General features: G+C 40.6%; 1 protein-coding gene and 1 long non-coding RNA gene across 2 annotated transcripts; one reads left to right on the plus strand and one right to left on the minus strand.

The window, feature by feature from the left end:
- The first annotated feature begins 202 nt into the window (after window positions 1–202).
- On the plus strand, window positions 203–16,733 carry sp6 (Sp6 transcription factor). Its single transcript, XM_088343201.1, has 2 exons — window positions 203–365; window positions 13,542–16,733. The coding sequence occupies exon 2, from the start codon at window positions 13,665–13,667 to the stop codon at window positions 14,565–14,567; it is 903 nt and encodes a 300-aa protein (XP_088199327.1). The 5' UTR covers window positions 203–365; window positions 13,542–13,664; the 3' UTR covers window positions 14,568–16,733.
- LOC148361829 (uncharacterized) lies at window positions 5,151–11,369 on the minus strand. The gene is made up of 3 exons (XR_015851055.1): window positions 11,178–11,369; window positions 5,327–5,461; window positions 5,151–5,249 (listed from the first exon to the last, which is right to left on the minus strand). It is a non-coding gene; the product is annotated as an uncharacterized LOC148361829 (long non-coding RNA).
- Window positions 16,734–21,801: the final 5,068 nt, after the last annotated feature.

The raw sequence follows: 21,801 nt of genomic DNA on the forward strand, positions 1-21,801 counted from the left end.
TTCCATTGGGTATCTCTTCCTTCAAAAATACTGAACATTTGCTATTGGAAACATTACACGGAACTTAGTATAAAATATAACGAAAATGCGTTTGGTAATATACGGACGGACGCCAAGATAGGCGTGGCCTATTCAGTCAAGACGCGCGCAACTCTGCAAAATGTGTCGCCAAACTGTAAAGGCACTTTAAGTGCACAGTTGCTTGGCGTGGAACTTGTGCGCATGAAGTATGAAGCGGAAATTTCTCTATTTTGGACTTTTTCCGATCTTCTGAAAGAGGGAGACAAGTTGAAGCAACCTCGGTTCAGCCTAATACTTCTTTATCGTCTTTTTCAACAGAAAGGTCACTTTGCAAAGGCTAACAGGTAACGTTTGATGTGTGTTCTCGTTTTTCAGATGTATTGATTGATTGAGTATGCCAGGATTTAACAACCTGACTTTACACGCTTAGAATTGGACGAACATTCTGAAAATGTGTTTTTTTTTTCCTTTTTACAGCCACAAACAGCTCGCCACGGAAGTAGGTGTTAGACTGTAATTTAAAGCTCTTATTTGGGGTTTAGGTTAGCAGGTCATAGCTTTTACAGCATTCTTAAGTACAAGTATGCCTACAAGAAAAAAACCCGAAACCATCATCGTAAAAGTTGAAATATTTATTTTTGCTTTAGAAATTAGTCGAAATAAATGTTGTTGTTGTTTTTTTACTTACTTCATACTATACTCCAGGGGCGAGTTTAGGTTTAGAGCTTTGGGGGTGCTGATCCGTCAGGTTAAATGGTTGAATATTTTTTTCCATATGAAATTCAATTATTTATAAATAATAAAAGAAAATACTCATCTTAAGCCTTTTTTATTTTAAAAGCCGTTTTTATCAATTAAATGCTTGTTTTAATGCAGTTTTTATTCATAGAATGTTCATTTTTTTAAGTTGAATTGTGATGGCACTCTTGGCTTCCAAAATATCATACTCTCACCGTGATACACCGGGAGCCTCCACAGACTCCAGCGCTATGCCGCAAGTGACACTAGCCGAGCCAAAGAGAAGCGAGAGCACCTCCAGGAATCAAATGGACTGAACAGTGAAACGCAGTCGAGTATTTCCGACGCTGTGTTCACATTTTTGTTTTATTTTTCTTTGTTTTTTATATTTTAGCTAGCGTTTTTCATTATATTTAAGCCTATCCTGTCTTTTATTAAAGAAAAGAGCGTTTTAAAAATGGTAAAATTTTTGGTGGTGCTTGGGTTGAATTTCATACACGGGCTGGTTACGCGCATGCTGTACTCAATCGCATTTATAGTATGAGTACAATGGCTCAGAAATTCAAAAGACCCTTATATGATGTACAGTTCACCAAAGTTGTCATATTCAAGTATTTTTTTTAGAAATTTGGGGGAATACATAAAAAAATCAATATAGAATTGTTTATTTGATTACAGAAGAATGCTATTAGGATTGTACATAACCAATGGTATAAAGAATATACAAACAGGGGGTGCTCAGCACCCAAACAGGGGGTGCTTAGCACCCAAGATGTCTGGCTAGTTAAAACTGCAATTCTCAATTAATCTTCTGTCATCTCCCCCCTCGGAAGAAGAAATCTTCTTGCGCCCTCCCCATATTTTTTAAATGATCACATAATATTGGTGGAGGTCAAAACAAAGATTGCTCGATATTGATGGGAACACGTCACCTTCGTCCTTTCCAAATTGATGCCTTTCGGCACATTTTTGCTGAAGACAAACTCAAGTGTCTTATCTGCATGATTGGGTTATAATCTCTTTAAAGGTAGGGTATATTCTAAATATTCTACTTGCTGACACCATCTTCTGGCTGAAATCATCATTGTAGTCTTTTTTCAAGCTGCTTCTGTTGTGCAGGTATTCATTTATTAAGTTGTAAGTCATTTTTTAAGTTGTAAGTGTAGCACAAAAATAGTGAAAGTAATAAGAGGCCTTAGAGTCCAAACGCCAACCTAAACCCCAAGTAAGATGAAAAAAGAAAAGTTTTTCGGGTGCGTCTGAGAAATGCACGTACTTACACGCGTATCATTAATGAGCTGACTATGGATTTGGCGGCAGAGAGTAGAAAGTTTCAAATTCAGCTCCTTTACATAGTGAAATAACCCAAAATTAGGTTTAAAAATAAATTTTCATTACGTATTTAGTTGTTTTGTACAAATAATATTTTATATTTGAAAAGACCAAGATTTGGTGTTTTTTTTAAACATTTTTGTACAATACATGCCGAATTTTGGGGATTATTATTTATAAACAAAAACAACAAAAATACAGTTTTTTGTTATTTTAAAGAAAATGACACAATTGTTTTTGTAAAATGACCCATTTTTTTGATAAATTAACCCAAAAACTGAATGGGGCCACCCTTGCTCTCAATAGAGTGAAGAAAATGATGTTTTCTCTAAATAATTGTGTTGCTGAATTACTGACAAAATATAACTGCTGCTTTTAAATGATCTTACTATGGGTATTTCTTTTTAAATTTGCTATAAAATCTCACCTACCCTTTGGAGTATCTTCACCACCTCCAATAATTAGTTCGATTGAAAATCAGGAAAAAAATTATTTCCATGCCCAGACTGAATTTGCCCATCTACGGCGGGTTTAGTTTTTATAACTGTTGTATTTGATAAGGCTGGGACAAAATCTTCCTAACAGCTGATCTGTTGAAAGCAGCTAATTCCAGCGAATCTACGTAGCTGATACATTTATAGTTTAGCCAATACTCAAAATAAGGAAAGAAGACATTAGGGCTGAACTAATTGCGATTTTTCAGACCTGAATTGCAATTTCAATGCGATTTTCGATTTGAAAAGAAAAGTGCATTTTTTGTGCTAGTTTTTGTTTTCGGGGAGAATATAAACATAGTGACATGCTAACAAAACTTGAGATTACGTACTTAGAGACTGAGAGTATACGACTGTAACAAAATATCAACTACAGATGTATCAATAAAAACAGAATTGCATTTGAATAAATGGTCTTTAATGCCAAAAAGACAACAAAATTAGAGGGCTATTCCTTTTAGTGTAAGAAAATGATTAAGAGAGCGGCTGGCAAGCTACACGCTAGTCGGGTCCCCGCGACTTCTGCAAGGTCTCTGATGATTAAAATACAAGAGTCACAAATGTAGCATTTTTCCTTGAAGAGAAGCTCCAAGTTGTCTGTTTTATTTGTAATGGATCTGGCTTTAGTAACTAGCCCCATTCGGCAGTGATGGCATAAGAGTTGTTAGCCTAGTTGTTAGCTTTCCCTCTCCAACACCGCCTTAATCAATTCTTGGACGCAATAAAAATCCAGGGAGCACTAGCTGGTGATCAGCTTTTCTATGCGCTCTTCTGACATTCCTCAGAGTCCGATTTAATTGATAAAGTCAATTTAAACGTAACGAAGCACTAAAGCTACGGGCTGACGTGTTTGATTTGGTGGCCAGTTATGCGGCCAGCTGCTTGACTAAGCGCCGACATCAGCATTTCAAAGTTGTGCACACACGTCTTGCAAACTTTGTCCCGCTGTTATTGGCTTGTGCCATTAAAACCTGCTTCTTATTGGCTGGCTCTGTTAAACCCTGAAATGTGAGAATTCTTGTTGGCCAAACACTCCATCACTCAAATAGAAAACTGGAACTACGAATCCTTGAAAAAACGCAGTGTTTTGCAGTTAGATTGTTGCACTGCGTTACTCCGCGATAGTGATTCGATTTTGGTTAATCGTGCAGTCCTAGAAGACCTCAATAGATTTTAAACTTACAAGTAGAACCGGTGAGAGCAGAAACCTAAGATAAGAAATTGAACCCTTTCTTTTCATGAGATCTGCCTTAAAGGGTGTCAAAATCAAAGAACAGCAACATGATTGGCCGACTGTGACAACGATGTAAACAGTTCATGATATTCAAAATAACAAACAACAGAGCACAATAATAGTTCAAACAAAACTGGCATCTTATGCAATCTCCTTTGCAGGTGTTCAATATCAAAAACTTATCAGTGACTCTCCTCACTCCATTTAAAATTATCATACTTCATTTGTGGCACACAGTGCTTCCGTTCCATTCAGTTTCTCTTTTTGTTGTTGCTAAATGAAACTGTGAAAAAATATATACTATTAATAGCATGAAACAGGAATTTTCTTTTTAGATATATACCTTGTAAATTATATCGTTGTCGTTTTTTAACTGCTGCTGCTAAGTTTTTGATTAATTTTCATTGAATTATTATAACATTGCACTCCAGTATTTTTCTTCATTGCATTATTATTATAATAACTTAGTCCTGTTTTTCTCAGCAATATGTTGTAATTATTATGATTATTTTTTGCCTATTCATCCTGATAGCGTTTAATCTTTTTTCTCTTCTAAGTCTTTATAGTATATGTTTTACCCTGGTGTGCCATGTCTAATCTCGTCACATACAATATTTCACAATGTTTATATCAATGACAAAAAAGGCAATTCTAATTCTAATATCGTAGGCCTACATGTACATAAACATATGTGTAATATTTAGTATTACATAATAGGTTTTATTTTTCCTATTGTTCATTTCATCACGAAGAATCAAACCTAACCAGCTCAGCTCACATAAATAAAAAACTCGTCGTGCACAACACAAAGGTGAAACCACTGAAAGATCCACAATGGAATCCATTGTAGTTACCTCATACTCTTTGAAGTTATCTGTTAGCAACCCATGGGGCATTTATACAACTCTGTGACTTTGCATTGTCACTCAATTTGTGTTGATGGCAAATTGCTACCGTAAACAAATTTGCTGATGTTCGTTAAGGCAAAGACCCAATTTTACATTATAGATATCTCTCTTCATACTAAAATGCCTCAAAATCTATGAGTAGCAAAATAATAATGAACTTGTTTAACTTACTGACAATTTGTCTTTCACTGTAAGACACGTGGCCCTGTTTTTGTGAACACAAAGATGACATTAACAAAATCCTTGGCTTGTTCTGTTGTATGAAGTTGATCCACAGGTTTATGCGCATCCAAAACACAATTTCAATGTTTGGCACTATACTTTGCTGCAATTGTCAGGGACCAGAACAGACTCTCGGATCCAATAGCGTTAGTTTCAGAGTTTTTATTGGAAAGAGTTGTTGGAGCTGGCTTGGGACGTCGGCGCTTGTTGGTTGTCAGCCTCTTCGGGTGGAATGGCAGCTCCGTGACGGATAGAGGGAAGGTGCAGCTTAGCGGGTAAGTCGATGGCCGGGGCGGGAAACTAGATCACAAAACGTGGAACGGAAACAGGTCAAAACGGGAGGCAGGCATGAATCAGGCAAGAGAAGTCGTGGGTACCTTGTAGTCTGGAGAAACCCTCAGGGATACGAAGAGTACACTCGAACATCCATATCTGGACGCAGACCGCTTTAGTGGAGAACGTCAGCCAATCAGGAAGTGTGCTCAAGCGCGCCAAACGATTGCCCAAGGTGACTTCAATTAGGCAATCACGACAGCAATGTTAAACAACAATACAGTGGACCCTGTATTCATGAAAGATACAGGTCCCCTACGGGTGCTTGAAATCCTTAAATAAGCTTAAAATGTAATGTTGTGTTTTCAAGGTCAGGAAAATGCTTGAGTTTTGGGTGAAGTGCTTGAAAATGCTTGTATTTATTGCCATGGCCATGTTTCTTGGCAGTACGACTCTATAAACCACGCAGTAAATAAAGAATTGTTTTTTAAAAAGTGCATGAAAATGACGCTGACACGACTGCTCTGCTGGCTTGTCATTATGGCATTGTCAAAAGGACTGATCTATTTAGAAAACCGGCTCTTCTGACTTCACTGAGAATCAGCTCCCAAACCGGTCCTCGGAAATATTAGTTTTTTTCTTAAATGCATTTTTTTACAGTGTCATGAAAATTACCTTAATTAACTTTTGTTAAATAATTTTAATTGGATAATTTCATTGATCTGGGGACCCCAGTGATTAAAACAGAAGTGTAAACTGAAAAGTGCACAAGAATATCCTCAACTGAAAAACAGGAGTCTGTGCTAGGTCTTGGCCAAGTTTTACGACCCCGGATCTCTTTTCTTGTAACACCGTCCTCCTCTTCCGGAGCCTGACCGGCAATCCACTCCACCCATCATCCCCACACCAATTTCCCTGCACCAGCTGTTTCTCTCAGCCTTCCCAATCACGGAGGAGGATGCATCGTTTGTTTATTCCCTACAACAAGAAAAGGCGACCATCCTGACGTACGCCCGAGTCACATTCCTCAAAAATTACAGAGTAGAAGTCGTGGCTCCAGGCCCACGTGAAATAAATCTGTTTGACCCTGAGTACTGCGCCTTTCTTTAGCAAATTCCCGACTAATTGCTTTACGATTTCATTGCATGTTGGATCCATCCCCAATCGACTGGACCATTAAAAAGGAAGAGAATGTCTATGTGTACTCTAAATCAGGGGTAGGGAACCTATGGCTCGGGAGCCATATATGGCTCTTTTCATGAGTACATATGGCTCCGAAATAAAATGTAACTATTGCACATCTCTCTGAGGCGATTTTCAAGTCAAGTGATTTCATCCCGATTTTGGTCCATATGAAGCCTAAGCAACTTAATGCAGAAGTTCGATAAGAAACTATTTAAACTGATAAATAAAAACGCTGGCAAACGACTTTGGTTGGGTGAGCAGTACAGGTGGGCGGATCCCTGCTCACAGCGCAAGGCACTTCCTTTTTCTCTCTCTCTCTCTCACTCACTGCAGTCTACACCGAAAGTGAATATGACGATATGCTTATCGTTTGTGTCATGACACGGATCGGGAAGCAGGAAGTAGGAACTCATTTGCGTAGATGTACGCACACTTTAATTGAGAAAGAAAAATTGTCCAAAACAAACGGACCAGACCAAAAAACAAAACGGGTCCAACACAGGCAAAACTACAAACTAGGCATTTCCAGAATGAAACAAAACTTGCAGGAATCTTTTAGAATGTTACACCGAAGTGCAACAAAGTCCAACAAGCACAACAAGTATAACCATGCATAAACAAGTTTTCAACAACGATCTTGCCAAGCGCAGTTCAAAAGAGCACGTTTAAGTACCCACAGAAGTAATCGGTAAATGTAAGTCAGCCGGTGTCAAGGGGCGGTGTCATTTGGGCGCCATGGCAACTCTGCAGAACCTAACAGTTTGCAGTAATTTGTGACATTTTTACAAAAGAACTTTGCATGCAATTTGTTTTGAAACCGTTATTAAGGACAAATTTCATGGAAAAAAATTGCCTCAACACTCTTAACTGAAGGTGGAAGACAAATAGGTAAATGGCATATATAAATTGATTTGGGACACAGGATTTGGCATTATTACAATTTCTTACATTTGATTAATTCATCAAATGACATGCAGTGAAATAAAATGTGCTGAACAATAAGCTTTTGTCTACAGAGCGTGTTTGGCAGTTTGTTGAATTTAGTCTGAAAATATATGATGTGGCTCTCTCAATTTCTTTTTAAAACATGTTTTGCTTTTATGGCTCTTTGGGTCAAAAAGGTTCCTGACCCCTGCTCTAAATAGTGGTGGGAATTCCGGCTCTTTCTAAAGAACCCCCTATTTCAGCTCTGCTCACTGAAAAGAGACAGCTCTTTCAGCTCCCAAACACCCTTAGATGTTTTTGTTTATAGTGTTATACAGAATTACCAATAATAATGAAACATTATGCACACAATTAATTATTATTTTTTTTATAATACTATACTACAATAGCCTATATTTCTTCAATATACATTAAGTTTTTTCCTAATTTAAACAATCAAATTGTTTATACAAGCTTACAACAGCCACCAATATTGACTAGTCACGATCACCTCAGAGATAGAGAGAGGGACAGAGAAACAGAGAGGAAGTGGGGGGGGTGGAAGACAGAGACAGTAAGGGAGTGAAACCGACATCGAGATAGAGAAACAGAGTGAGAGTTAGAGAGAGAAAGAGAGAGAGGAAGGCAGAGGCAGTGGGAAAGACAGAGATATAGAGAAAGAGAGGGAGAGAGAGGCATAGATAGAAAGAGATAAAGCAAGCAAGGGACGGAGAGAGAGAAAGACAGACAGAAAGAGAGAAAGGTAGGGAGAGCGAGAAAAGGCAGAGAGAGAAAGAAAGAAAAAAGAAAGATTGTTTGGAAGGGAGTCGGCCCTAGTAGTTCACTTCAGAGTTGTTTAGTTTGCGAACGACCCATCACTACAATAAATAAAGATTGACTGTCAGTCGCCTGACACCGCCTATATTTGCCTCAGGAGCGTACGTATAGTAGACTTGGTCATGTTTGCTATGTCAAACATGGTATCATTCAAAGTGATCTACAGACCAAGACAAATCTCCAAGCTTAAAACTTTTTTCTTTTACTGTTTCCTGCCATAAAGGTAATTGTAGATCTTCAAGGATGAGGGAGTAGTGGAAGTGAACGAGATTGTTCGGAGCGAGGAATTTATTGTGCACAAGTCCGGCCAGCTTTCGGCTTGTTGTCAGTTTCCGCAGGCATGTTGCACTTTAACAAGCTTTTAGTCACCTTTCAAAAGAGGCCCTCTCCTCATCTTGCAGACGAATGACATTTTGCAAGGCGTAGAGAGCCGTTTGTAGTTGGAATGTCGCACGGAACTAAGTTGTAGTTGCATTTTTTTTAGGTTTGCGGTGAGCAAACAAGGCGTTTGCGCTTGGACTACATTTTTTGTAAAGTTTAATGGATGCTGACAATGAGGAGAAAACGTGTTAATAGATTGTAGGATTTTAAAAGAGAACAAAGGAGCATGCAATAACTTCAGATAAGACATTCCTGCCTGTTTTAAAAGCCCTTTCATTCCTCTCATATTTTGTCATTAATTCTCCTAGATTACAATAGCAGATCCACCCTAAAGAGTGTGGAAATCATACAACAGCTACATGATTGTCCTATCGTGACAATGAAATACACAGTTGATACTAAAAATAACAAAGAAAAGTGTGCAATATAGTTAGAATAACAATCTCGTATGCAATCTCCTTTCCCGGTGTCTAATCTTAAAACAGGAAAAAACTTATCACATAAAACTATTAGAAATTATGATTATTTGCACTGATTTCCTCTCCTTGTGCTATGTTTGACATTATTACTGATGCGAGGCACCTGTGCCCTCTTCTTTGGCGCCAACTGCCTCGGATGCTGATTGGCTCCCTGTCACTTTTTAAACCCCCGTCTTTCTGTCACCTGTTGTCAGTCCGTCTGCGAACCTCATTTCACGCTAGGCAAGCTTTTCGACCCTGACTCACTCCTGTTTTGGCTCCCGTCTGTTTCCCGGCTTCGACCCATTTTCTGATCGCGACCACGTTTTTTGCTCTTCTGTCCCGGCTACTGACCTGTTTTTTCCGCTCTCGACACCGCCATAGCTCGCCACGGAAATACCACTTCCACGTCCGACTAACCTGCTATCACGCAAGTGGGTCCTGTCTCCGTTCTGGTCCTGACAATGTTTTTAATTTAAACTTTTTCATCCTCAAATCATTTAAAAAAGAAGATGAAAATTGAAGTATTACACTTGGTGAAATGTATGTTTACAATTTATTGTCATATCTGCACCATGTTGCTCGAAGACAATCAATGTAATTCTATCCCCGTTAAAAATATTAACTGGAGGTGAGAATTCATTAACATTTTAAAATGTTTTCTACTCGTGGTGTGCAAGATTTTTGTCATTGAAAAAGGTTTCCCCATTAATAGTAAATCAGAACACAAATTAGAAAAGTATTTGAAAAAGGAATGCCACCAAATTGATAGATACATTAAGACAACATGTGAATTCAACAAAAATTACAAAATTCATTTGAATGTATTGATAAGCGATCTCCTGCGACTTGTACGTCACACACAATGCTTAAATGTAAAATGGTCTGCATTTATATGGTGCTTTTCAAGTCACGGAAGACCTCCCAAAGCGCTTTACAATGTGCTTTACACTTACCCATTCACACACACTCACACTCACAGAACGATAGCAGCGTCAGCCATGCAAGGCAACTACCTGCTTATCGCGGGCATTAGGGATTCAGTGTCTTGTCCAAGGACATTTTGACTTATAACATGGAGGACTTCTTGATTCCAAGATGAGCGCTTTACCTCCTGTTCTACTGCCGTCCGTTGTTAGCTGTACGCGTGGATGCTAACGCCGTAGCGTATCTAGCAATTTAAAAGCTATTGTGCTACCGGAGGCTGAAAAGAGTTGTTTCCCCAAATATTGATTAAATCCAAAACCTCAGTGTCCCTCCTTTGAATGCTTTCCATGTTTTTGTCAGCCATGGTGCATTGATTTCCACGCTATGCGGAAGGACATGGAAACCGAGCATACGCAAGAGAATTGAAGATTAATAAATCGATGGCTTGCAATTAGAAGAAGCTGAAAAACAAAACCCGACAGTTTGTATCTATGTAATCAATACTTTAGTAAACCACAATCAAACTCAGTTTTGCTCACGCTTTTTTTTCATACGCACACTTGTATGCTTGTGTGTGTTGTTGTCAGAAGGCCGCAGAAGAGGGCACAGGTGCCCTATCGTGCGGTGCGCCCTGTGCATGTGTTAAATACACAGAAACGCCCTACGGTAGTGAAAATACAGTAGTAATTGAATAATGTAATGTCCAACATAATAAAACAAATATAGTCCGAAAATTCATGCGATCATGACTACATATCCAGTGAAACATTTTAATAATCAAACACCTGCATGCACAATTCTGTCTAGTATTGTAGTTCATAAAGATTGCTCTTGACTCCGACTCCCAGGATCTCTTTCATCAACAGACTGGAACTGGTGCCACTGTTGTGATTGAGTTGAAAGTTTTTACGGGGTTTCTTTACCACGTTGCCGGAAGGCTTGTGATGTGTGACGGGTGATAAATCAAGTTGTGATTCATAAAAACAGGTTCTCCTGTCTGCCAGGTTACATCTCACCTTTACAAACCTCAGACGTACAAATAGATTTTGGCCCGCAGCCATACCTCCGTGCAACGTCTTCCTTTACCAAACAGCTCCCTTGTCAACACCCTACCCCACTTCACCATTCAGTCTTCCAGCCTTACTGGCATTTATCACCCCCCAGCCCCTTTGCTACTAACGTCTAAACACCACCAATGTTGTTTTTTTGAAGATCTTCTATAACTGTCCTTTATGGGAAGTACCTGGCAGCCGATACAAGTGGCAGGCCCTTGTCTGGACATGTCTGTCTTCCTCTCTCATCTGTCTGCACGGCCATGTAGTGCGAAGATTGTAGTATCCATGGCAGTATCTGGGGATGTCTTTGCCGTGAAGTTTGTTGCTAAAAGTTACATCAAATAAGATTTGGTCTTAAACGCATATCTGGAGTTTAGTAACGTCAGTGCCATAAAGACATATGTGTCATCTAGTAGGAGAAAAAAATGACCTCATCGCTCGTCATATTGTGACATCACTGATGGAATGAATAGACTAAGTGCTAATGTTTAACTCTTTGAGACTGTTTAACACGAAATACCATCCCGCGATGGCCAATAGTTGATGGTCAATGCTGAGAATCCTTGTCTACTTTCTTTTTGTTGTATTTTTTTGCCTCTATGGAAACAGTGGACAAACTAAGGCTTGTGGGCCATATGCAGCTCGTCAGGCTTTTTCATCCAATTGCTGAACGAAAATATTATAAAGGTCGGGAACCTTTCAGACCCAAGAAGCCATAAAAGTAAAATATTTTTTTAATTAAATTGAGAGAGCCTCACCATACATTTTAAGACAGAATTCAGCAAAACTGTCAAACCTGCTCTCCCGACAAAACCTTATTCTTCAGCACATTTTATTTCACTGACAAATCTATTAAATAAGAATAATGCAAGAGCCCGTGTCCAATATGAATATAAATATCCATCCATCCATTATCTGCACCGCTTATCCTCAGTAGGGTCGCGGGGGCACTTTAAATTTGGATCCCGCTCTCAGTGTTGAGGCTGATTTTGACTGTATTTTTTTGTATTAAATACTTGTGTCAAAACAAGGTGCAACCAAAGTTCTTTTAAAAAAAATGTCACAAAATACTGCGATAAGGATATCGTCATATTTAGCTTGGGAGCAGACTGCACTGAGCGAAAAGGGCGTGCCTTGCGCTGTGTGCAGAGATCTACCCACCTCTACCGCTTACCCAATCAACTTTCTCCGAGTGGTTTGCTAGCGGGTTTTTTTTACTTTACAGTTTAATCAGTGGGTTTTCATCATAAAATATATCAACTGTGAACTCACATAGTTTAATGAGCTTCCATTTAAAGGGTTTCTTAGCGACCGACTCCCAAAACAAGGTATGTTTACACCAGTCAGAAAAAAAATGGTAATCTGCTGGAGACTGTTACCCAAAATATGCTTCAGCGTGTTTGGCAAAAGCTGGATTACTGACTTAACGTATGCTGTGGCTCAGGCAATGCGCATATTGAACATTTGTGAAAATGTTTACATAATCCACATGCTTTTGAATTTTTCATTCGGTTTTGGAAGAATAGATCTTTAACATTAATCTAAATATCTATCCAATCTAAACTTTATAAATGCCGATTTGTGTGTTTGTGTGTTCGTAAGTGGCTTACAGGCTGAACCGATTTTCTCAAAAATGTACACATTACTACTAAAGGCCTCCGGTAGTGTCTTTAGCTAGGTTTTGTATCAAGGCACCCTCAATGACCAACTAACTAGATACACATCTGCTTTCGTGTAGAAGCATCTCTGGAGCTGCATGTGATCATACAGCTTTTTGGCGCTCTCTTGTGGCTTCCTGGCGCTTTTTCAACAAACCAAGGCCCCAGCAACCTCTCTCAAGTAGAATGCCAGGCAACTCCAAGTCTGGCTTCGCCATGCCAATATGCTTGTTGTTTTTATAAGCATTTGCCTCATTAATCATGTACTTTCTCTGTGATATTTTTGCATCTCAAAATATCTAATTTTTTAAACACACTCTATTTAAAATGGTTAAAAAACAACAACAACGTAATACTAATATACATGGGTTGATTTGGTGCCAGCCTTGTCCCCATTGTCTGTAATGTGTCCTTCCCACTTAAAAAACATTTTTCATGAACCATTAAACCAGGAGTGTCAAACCTATTTGAGCTCATAGGCCACATGGTAGAAAGAACACTCACAAAGGCCAGACTAGTAAATTAATGGCATAAAAAGTGTGCCTTAGCAGGACAGCTTGGGGTTTTTTTTGAGACTTGCTGATACATTATGATTCAGGGGTTTAAGGTTTTATGAAACCATTATTAAGGGTTTTTTCCCTCAATATTTTTTTCCCTCACTAAGATTGAATCTCTTGTCTTGTTTATCAACTGTGCATTTGTAAGGGAAAAAAGTAAAGTACCGTTTATTTAACTCTGGGGAACTCATGCAGAGTGTAAAGTGACAAAAATAGCACACATACACTAATTTAAATGAATACTGTGTTTGTAAATATGAGGGAAAATAGTCAACATTTGCAGCAAACTTAGGTTTAAAAAATGAAAGTTAAACGTGTGCCTTTTATCTGTCTCCAGGTTTTATAGAGAGCTGCCTCCCCACCATGTGGTAATCATTTGAACAACAAACTTACAAAAAAAATATAAGCAACAGCTTGCGCCGCTGAGCTCATCTTGAAAAGTGCACCTGCAAAGGAACACATGGCCCACCACTATGAACCTTGGCTACGGACAGCATCCTCTAGTGACAGCGCAGATGACATGAACGTCCATCCCTGGTGGGATTTTCATAGGGAAGTTCAGTCTGGGAACTGGATTGACCTCCACTCAGGGCAAAACCCTGATTTAGCTTCTATGGTTCCGGAGAACAACTTGGGTCTACAGCCCTCCTTGAGTTCTTACATTTCAGACCCGCAACTGTGCGCCTCACCTCTAAATCATCATCTACCAGTCTTACACTCACATCACAGCTTCCCTCTGGATGGCTTCAAAATGGAACCACTGGCTCCTGATGTTTTGCAACAAGGAACTTTGGCATTGGAAGAGCCACGGGATAACGCTGCACCGGCTAAGCCCAAATCTCAGAGGCGTTCTTCTTCCAGGAGCGCCGGGCAGGCGTTGTGCCACTGCCCCAACTGCGTTCACGCTGAGCAACTCGGTCATAGTGCCGATGACAGCAGGAGGAAGCACATGCACAACTGCCACATCCCGGGCTGTGGTAAATCTTACGCTAAAACCTCTCACCTGAAGGCTCACCTGAGGTGGCACAGCGGGGACCGGCCGTTTGTCTGCAATTGGCTTTTCTGCGGCAAGCGCTTCACACGTTCTGAAGAACTGCAGCGGCATCTTCAAAGCCACACTGGCAGCAAGAAATTTAGCTGCGCTCTATGCCCTCGCTTGTTTATGCGTTCCGATCATCTGGCCAAACACATGCGTACGCACGAGAGCGCAGCAGGAGAGGGAAGTGTGAACGGAGAGGACAAGGCCTTCCCTTTGGCCGCGTCCTCTCCTTCATCCGCAAACGTGTCTGAAGCCGACCACACGGAACCGCCACTGAAGCTCAAATGTGAGACAGACACCTCCGTCTCCAGTATAACTGGGTAGTCTCCTAGTCCACTTGATTTCTTTTCTTACTTTATTTTGTTTGAAGTTTGATCTAAAAGATACTCTCTGCCCTCTATGCTCTTGCACTTTCTTTCATCACTTTTATGCATATATGGGCTTTACTAACGCAAGCTTTTTCAATCATTGTGCCAGGGAACGCAATTGTGCTGTGAGTAGTGTTGGGCTTGGTACTGAAAAACATTAATTAATTACAGTTACTAGTTACTTAATTTGAAGTACAAATGTCAGGATCTGGCATGCCACCTCCCCCCAGTGGGCACCAACCAAGTGTAGAGCAAGAGACACTTTTACCTATTCTCTCCACACCTGATTGTGTGTACCCCTCATATAAGCCACATAAAAGAAATAGAAGAAAATGTGCACACCACCCCGTGGATGCCGTGAGCCCTTTTTATATTTCTTTGCTTTTGTTATCTCAAGAGCTTGCAAATGAACACTTTGCAGATAAACTCTATATCCATTTTGTCTATGGACTCAAACCACTCAAAGATTTCAATCTCCATTTCTGGTTACTGTCCTTGTGGTTTTCTTTTTATTCTGTCATGGTGTAGATAATGGATGAATGGATGGGTTTTAAAAAGCTATTGAACAAAAACTGTGCAGTTTTTTTAGCAAGCTAACTGGCTACTTTATTTTAGCTTTTACCAAACTGTCTTCCTTCCATTTTAGCTGTTCAGCATGCTATCTTGCTATCTTTTACATTTTTTGCATGCTAACTAGCCAAAATGTTCCTTTTTTGTTGCGAGTTATCAAGCTTAATCTTAGGCTCCTTTCTAGCTAGCTATCTAGCTTTGTTGTATGCTTTTTATCTGGCTTTTTACTGTTTTACCTAGCCATCTAACTCCCTTTTTAGCTATTTAGCAAACTATCTAGCTAGATTTTTACATTTCTTTGCATGCTATTTACCTAAGATTTTACCCTTTTTGGTAGTTATCAGCACCACAGTGGTTAGCGTTTGTGCGGCAGTTCAGAGGTCATGAGATTGAACCTTCCTGTGTGGAGTTTGCATGTTCTCCCCATGGTTGCGTGGGTTTCCTCCGGAAACTCTTGTTTCCTCCCACATTCCAAAAACATGCATGTCAGGTTAATTGGCCGGTCCAAATTGTCCCTAGGTGTGAATGAGCGAGTGAGTTGTCCGTCTCTGTGTGCCCTGCGACTGGCTGGCAACCAGTTCAGGGTGTCCCCTGCCCACTGCCCGAAGATAGCTGGGATGGACTCCAGCACCTCCGCTACCCTACTGAGGATGAGCGGTGCAGATAAGGGATGGATGGATGAATGGTAGTTATCAAGCTAAATTTTGGGCTTCTTTTTAGCTAGCTGTCTAGCTATTTTTTTTCCTTTTTTTGCTTTCTGTCTAGTATTTAGATGTTTTTTACTCTTTTAGCTAGCTATCCGGCTCCCTATAAGTTTTTTACCTGTTCACCTTTAGTTAAAAATCAAGCCACATTTTAGATATTTTGCAAGCCATCTAGCTAATTTCCTATTATAGAAATTCACAACAAACTGGGTGCCATTTGCGTTAATTAAAAACCAAAAAGCCGGCCTCAGCTTGAAAAAGATTAGAGACCCCTGTTCTAGACCTACAAGTATTTTTAAAATGCAAATGTGTGTGAGAGTTCATGTATTTTTACTTATTATTTAAATTAACATTGTTTTTTTTATTATACAAGTTTTTCTTTTAACCACTTGGAAGCGGTAAATAATGTACATTGTGCCTTTAAATGTTTATTCTTTTGAATTAAGTAAACACGAAACAAGTGCGAGTAATACATATTCAAATTATTTAAATGGAGAGTTGTGTCTCAAGATTTAGTTTTTTTGTTTTTAATGAAAAAAAGTGTGCCTTGGCTCAAAAAATGTCGAAAACACTGTACTAAAGAAGCCCTAAAGGATGGAAAATAATCCCAACTAATTGATGAACTATTGTAGCACTCTGCATACTTGAGAGTGCATACATACTGCTGTTACCAAAGTTTTCTACCTGGTGTCAATAAGGATTAATGTTTGTATTCTTGTTTCTTGAAATAAGTCCATGACACTAATAGACTGCATTCCAACAAGAAAGCTTAAAGAAACAAATCTGTTATTTTTGTTTTTGTATCTGTTTGTGGAGAATAGTAATAAAGAATTACATGTAAATAGTCAGTATGTGTATGACACTTTTCAAGTCACTAAAAACCTTCCAAAGCGCTCTACAATGTGTTTCACACTTAACCAGTAAAATGAATTTTCATCACGGAGCAAATTTGTCTTAAGAAATTCAATTTTTAAAAAATGGTCCGGAACCTTTTCTGTACCCCGGTCCAGTTCAATGTCTGACAATGACATTTGTAACGATAACAGTAATGATTATATCCTAAATCCACTGTGTAATCACTAGACCACTAAGAATCTTTTCCCCTCTTCCCTCACACCTAATTTCCCCTAACACAATGTTTTGTCTGTGTTGTTTTTAAAAGACCTACTGTATAGCATACTACTCTGTAAAAATAAATAGTTTTTCCTTTTTTGACAGGTATGTGTGCTCTTTTTAAGTGTTGTTATATATCTTAATTTACTATACACATATATGAGATTTCTAATGAAATTCTACTAAAATGATTGTCAATTTAAATATTGATCATAAACTGCTTAAATACGGTTTATTTTATTTGGTTAAAAAAAACAATCTAAATTTTATGTTAAAGAGACAATATGTAATATTTGACCACTAGATGTTGCTGTATGGCAGGGTTCTCCAACGTGGTGTGTCCCGGCCCTGGTGAGGGGTCACAGAGATTTTCTTGGAAATTGGAGCTGTAACTGGCATTAGAAATCATTGACATAATCAGTATTTTTAAAAACAATGGATGACTGTGCTTACTTTAACCCTACTTCTAATAATTACAACTTAATAGTGACATAATAAAATTGTAACAATTGATCAATAACATAGGTTGCTACTTTATAAATACATTTCAAACTGATAGGCCTTGCAATAATCAGTAACAAAAAGTAGCTCTCAGGTTCAAAACGTTGGAGACCCCTGCTGTCTAATAAAAAGCACGGGGAAGAATATAAACCACGGAGACTCAAAGTGACCAAAACACACCATTGTACATCTCATTTTTTGCTCAACCTTTTTGAGTTTTTGGGGCCGGAGATCAGCAACAGGCTCCCTAATGGCTATCTGGTGTTTTTTCAAAAATGTTTGATTATGAAAAATTCTAATGTTTCTGAAGGAGGAAAAACATGACACATATTTTCTTATGGTTTCCTAATAAAATAGATACATACAGTGTATAAACACAGACACACACACACACACATATATATAATATAAATATATATATATATATATATATATATATATATATATATATATATACATACAGTGCATCCGGAAAGTATTCACCGCGCTTCACTTTTTCCACATTTTGTTATTTTACAGCCTCATTCCAAATTGTATTAATTTAATCTCTTATCTCAAAATTCTACACAAAATACTCCATTATGACAATGTGAAAAAGTTTTTTTTTTAACTTTTTTTCAATTTATTAAAAATAGAAAACTAAGATATTACATGTAAATATGTATTCACAGGCTTTGCCATGAAGCTCAAAATTGAGCTCAGGTGCATCTTTTTTCCACTGATCATCCTTGAGATCTTTCTACAGCTTAATTGGAGTCCACCTGCAGTAAATTCAGTTGATTGGACATGATTTGGAAAGGCACACACCTGTCTATGTAAGGTCCCACAGTTGAGTGTGCATGTCAGAGCACAAACACCAAGCATGAAGTCAAAAGAACTGTCTGTAGACCCGTGAGACAGGATTGTCTTGAGGCACAAATCTGGGGAAGGATACAGAAAAAATTCTGCTGCTCTTAAGGTCCCAATGAGCACAGTGGCCTCCATTATTCGTAAATGGAAGACATTTGGAACCACCAGAACTTTTCCTAGAGCTGGCCGGCCTTCTAAACTGAGCGATCGGGGAAGAAGGGCCTTAGTCAGGGAGGTGACCAAGAACCCGATGGTCACTCTGTCAGAGCTCCAGCGTTCCTCTGTGGAGAGAGGAGAGCCTTCCAGAAGGACAACCATCTCTGCAGCAATCCACCAATCAAGCCTGTATGATAGAGTGGCCAGACGAAAGCCACTCCTTAGTAAAAGGAACATGGAAGCCTGTCTGGAATTTGCCAAAAAGCACCTGAATGACTCTCAGACCATGAGAAACAAAATTCTCTGGTCTGATGAGACAAAGATTGTCACGAGACGAGGCGAAGTGGAAGAGGACCGGACCAGAACGGAGGTAGGAGGCATGAAGGGAGAACTCAAATGCGTTCACGATCCATAAGTTTTATTAAATAAAATAAAAGTCGCCCAATACTCCGGGGCAAAACAGAACAATACAGAGTTCCTCCGGCACGAACCCAACAGGACAGGGCATAACAGACTAAAACAGGACAAGGCATAACAGACCGGGATTGTGAATAATGAGTAATGAACCAGCCACCCCAGAGCCCACAATGCAGCCTTAAATAGCAGACCCACAATTAGTGGAACTGCTTTCAGCTGTTGCCCAGAGGGCGGGGCAGACTGGTCACCAAGGCGACCGTGACAGAGCCCCCCTCTTAAGGGACAGCTCCTGAGGTCCCAAAAAGAAAAAATTACAACCTCACGCCCCGGAATGTTGACGCTCGCGATTGGGGCAACCCCGCTCCCTCCTCCGAACACGCAGGAACGGGGAGAGGCAGGCGCCATCTGCGTCGGGCGGATCGGAATCGGCGCTCGGCAGGGAGGGGGTCTGGTGGGCAAACTGGACAGGGGATAACAGACAGGCAGAACCGACGAGAACAGGACAGGCAAAATCAGGGCAGGTAAACAGGACAGGCAAAATCAGAACAGGTAAACAGGACAGGCAAAATCAGAACAGGTAAACAGGACAGGCAAAATCAGAACAGGTAAAACATGAGAGGGTCAAAATCAAAACAGACAAGACATGAGAGAGTCAAAATCAGAACAGACAAGACATAAGAGAGTCAAAATCAGAACAGACAAGACATGAGAGAGTCAAAATCAGAACCGGCAAAACAGGAGCAGCGGAGTCGGACTGGCAGGCAGCGGAGTTGGACTGGCATGCAGCGGAGTCGGACTGGCAGGCAGCGGAGTCGGGCTGGCAGGCAGCGGAGTCGGGCTGGCAGGCAGCGGAGTCGGACTGGCAGGCAGCGGAGTCGGACTGGCACGCAGCGGAATCGGACTGGCACGCAGCGGAGTCGGACTGGCACGCAGCGGAGTCGGACTGGCACGCAGCGGAGTCGGACTGGCACGCAGGGGAGTCGGACTGGCACGCAGGGGAGTCGGACTGGCACGCAGGGGAGTCGGACTGGCAGGCAGCGGAGTCGGACTGGCACGCAGGGGAGTCGGACTGGCACGCAGGGGAGTCGGACTGGCAGGCAGCGGAGTCGGACTGGCAGGCAGCGGAGTCGGACTGGCAGGCAGCGGAGTCGGACTGGCAGGCAGCAGAGTCGGACTGGCAGGCAGCGGAGTCGGACTGGCAGGCAGCGGAGTCGGACTGGCACGCAGGGGAGTCGGAGTCGACCCGACGGGCAGCGGAGTCGGAGTCGGGCTGGCACGCAGGGGAGACGGAATAGCAGGCAATCGGCACGGGAGTCGGGCAGGCAGGCATGAGGGTCGAACAGGCAGGCGTCAATTCTTCCCGGGACCCCATTCGAGGCACAGCAAGGGCCACGACGGGCGGGGCCGTGGTTCGAACGGGCAGGGAAGGCCAACTCAGTAGGCGCCAGCCGAACTGCGCTCTCCAGCTCTCCCCAAGTCGCGCTGGGATCGTTCGCTGAGTTCTATTTGTGTGCTGGTTCATTCTGTCACGAGACGAGGCGAAGTGGAAGAGGACCGGACCAGAACGGAGGTAGGAGGCATGAAGGGAGAACTCAAATGCGTTGACGATCCATAAGTTTTATTAAATAAAATAAAAGTCGCCCAATACTCCGGGGCAAAACAGAACAATACAGAGTTCCTCCGGCACGAACCCAACAGGACAGGGCATAACAGACTAAAACAGGACAAGGCATAACAGACTAAAACAGGACAAGACATAACAGACCGGGATTGTGAATAATGAGTAATGAACCAGCCACCGCAGAGCCCACAATGCAGTCTTAAATAGCAGACCCACAATTAGTGGAACTGCTTTCAGCTGTTGCCCAGAGGGCGGGGCAGACTGGTCACCAAGGCGACCGTGACAAAGATTGAACTCTTTGGTGTGAATGCCAGGCGCCATGTTTGGAGGAAACCAGGCCAATACCATCCCTATAGTGAAGCATGGTGGTAGCAGCATCATGCTGTGGGGATGTTTTTCAGCAGCAGGAACTGGCAGACTAGTCAGGATAGAAGGAAAAATGAATGCAGCAATATATAGAGATATCCTGGATGAAAACCTGCTCCAAAGCGCTCTTGACCTCAGCTGGGGCGAAGGTTCATTTTTCAGCAGGACAACGACCCAAAGCACACAGCCAAGATCTCAAAAGATTGGCTTCAGAACCATGTCCTGGAGTGGCCCAGCCAGAGTCCAGACTTGAATCCGATCGAACATCTCTGGAGAGATCTGAAAATGGCTGTGCACAAACGTCTCCCATCCAACCTGATTGAGCTTGAGACTTATTGCAAAGAAGAATGGGCAAAACTGCCTAAAGATAGGTGTGCTAAACTTGTGGGATCATATTCAAAAAGACTTGAGGCTGTATTTGCTGCCAAAGGTGGATCAACAAAGTATCAAGCAAAGGCTGTGAATACCTATGTAAATGTGATTTCTTAGTTTTCTATTTTTAATAAATTTAAAAATAGTTAAAAAAAAAACTTTTTCACATTGTCATAATGGAGTATTTTGTGTAGAATTTTGAGATAAGAGATTAAATTAATACAATTTGGAATGAGGCTGTAACAAAAAAAAAATTGGAAAAAGTGAAGCGCTGTGAATACTTTCCAAATGCACTGTATGTATATAAAATTACAGTATGTGTTGCCTTCCTTATAAGACTTATATAAAGCTTATATGGCTTTGTCATCACTGGGTTGGCTCATTTTATGTAAAAATAAATGCTGATATCTATCAGTATTTAAGAAAATACTTGTTTATATAATAGTTGATTTACTTTTGCTTGCTATTCACATCAGTTTAAAATGAAAATAGTCATGTCTAGAATTATTTAAAGTATTGTT

Source organism: Urocampus carinirostris, chromosome 8 (genome assembly GCF_059441175.1).
Source record: "Urocampus carinirostris isolate Australia breed hairy pipefish chromosome 8, RoL_Ucar_1.0, whole genome shotgun sequence".
Lineage (NCBI taxonomy): Eukaryota > Metazoa > Chordata > Actinopteri > Syngnathiformes > Syngnathidae > Urocampus > Urocampus carinirostris.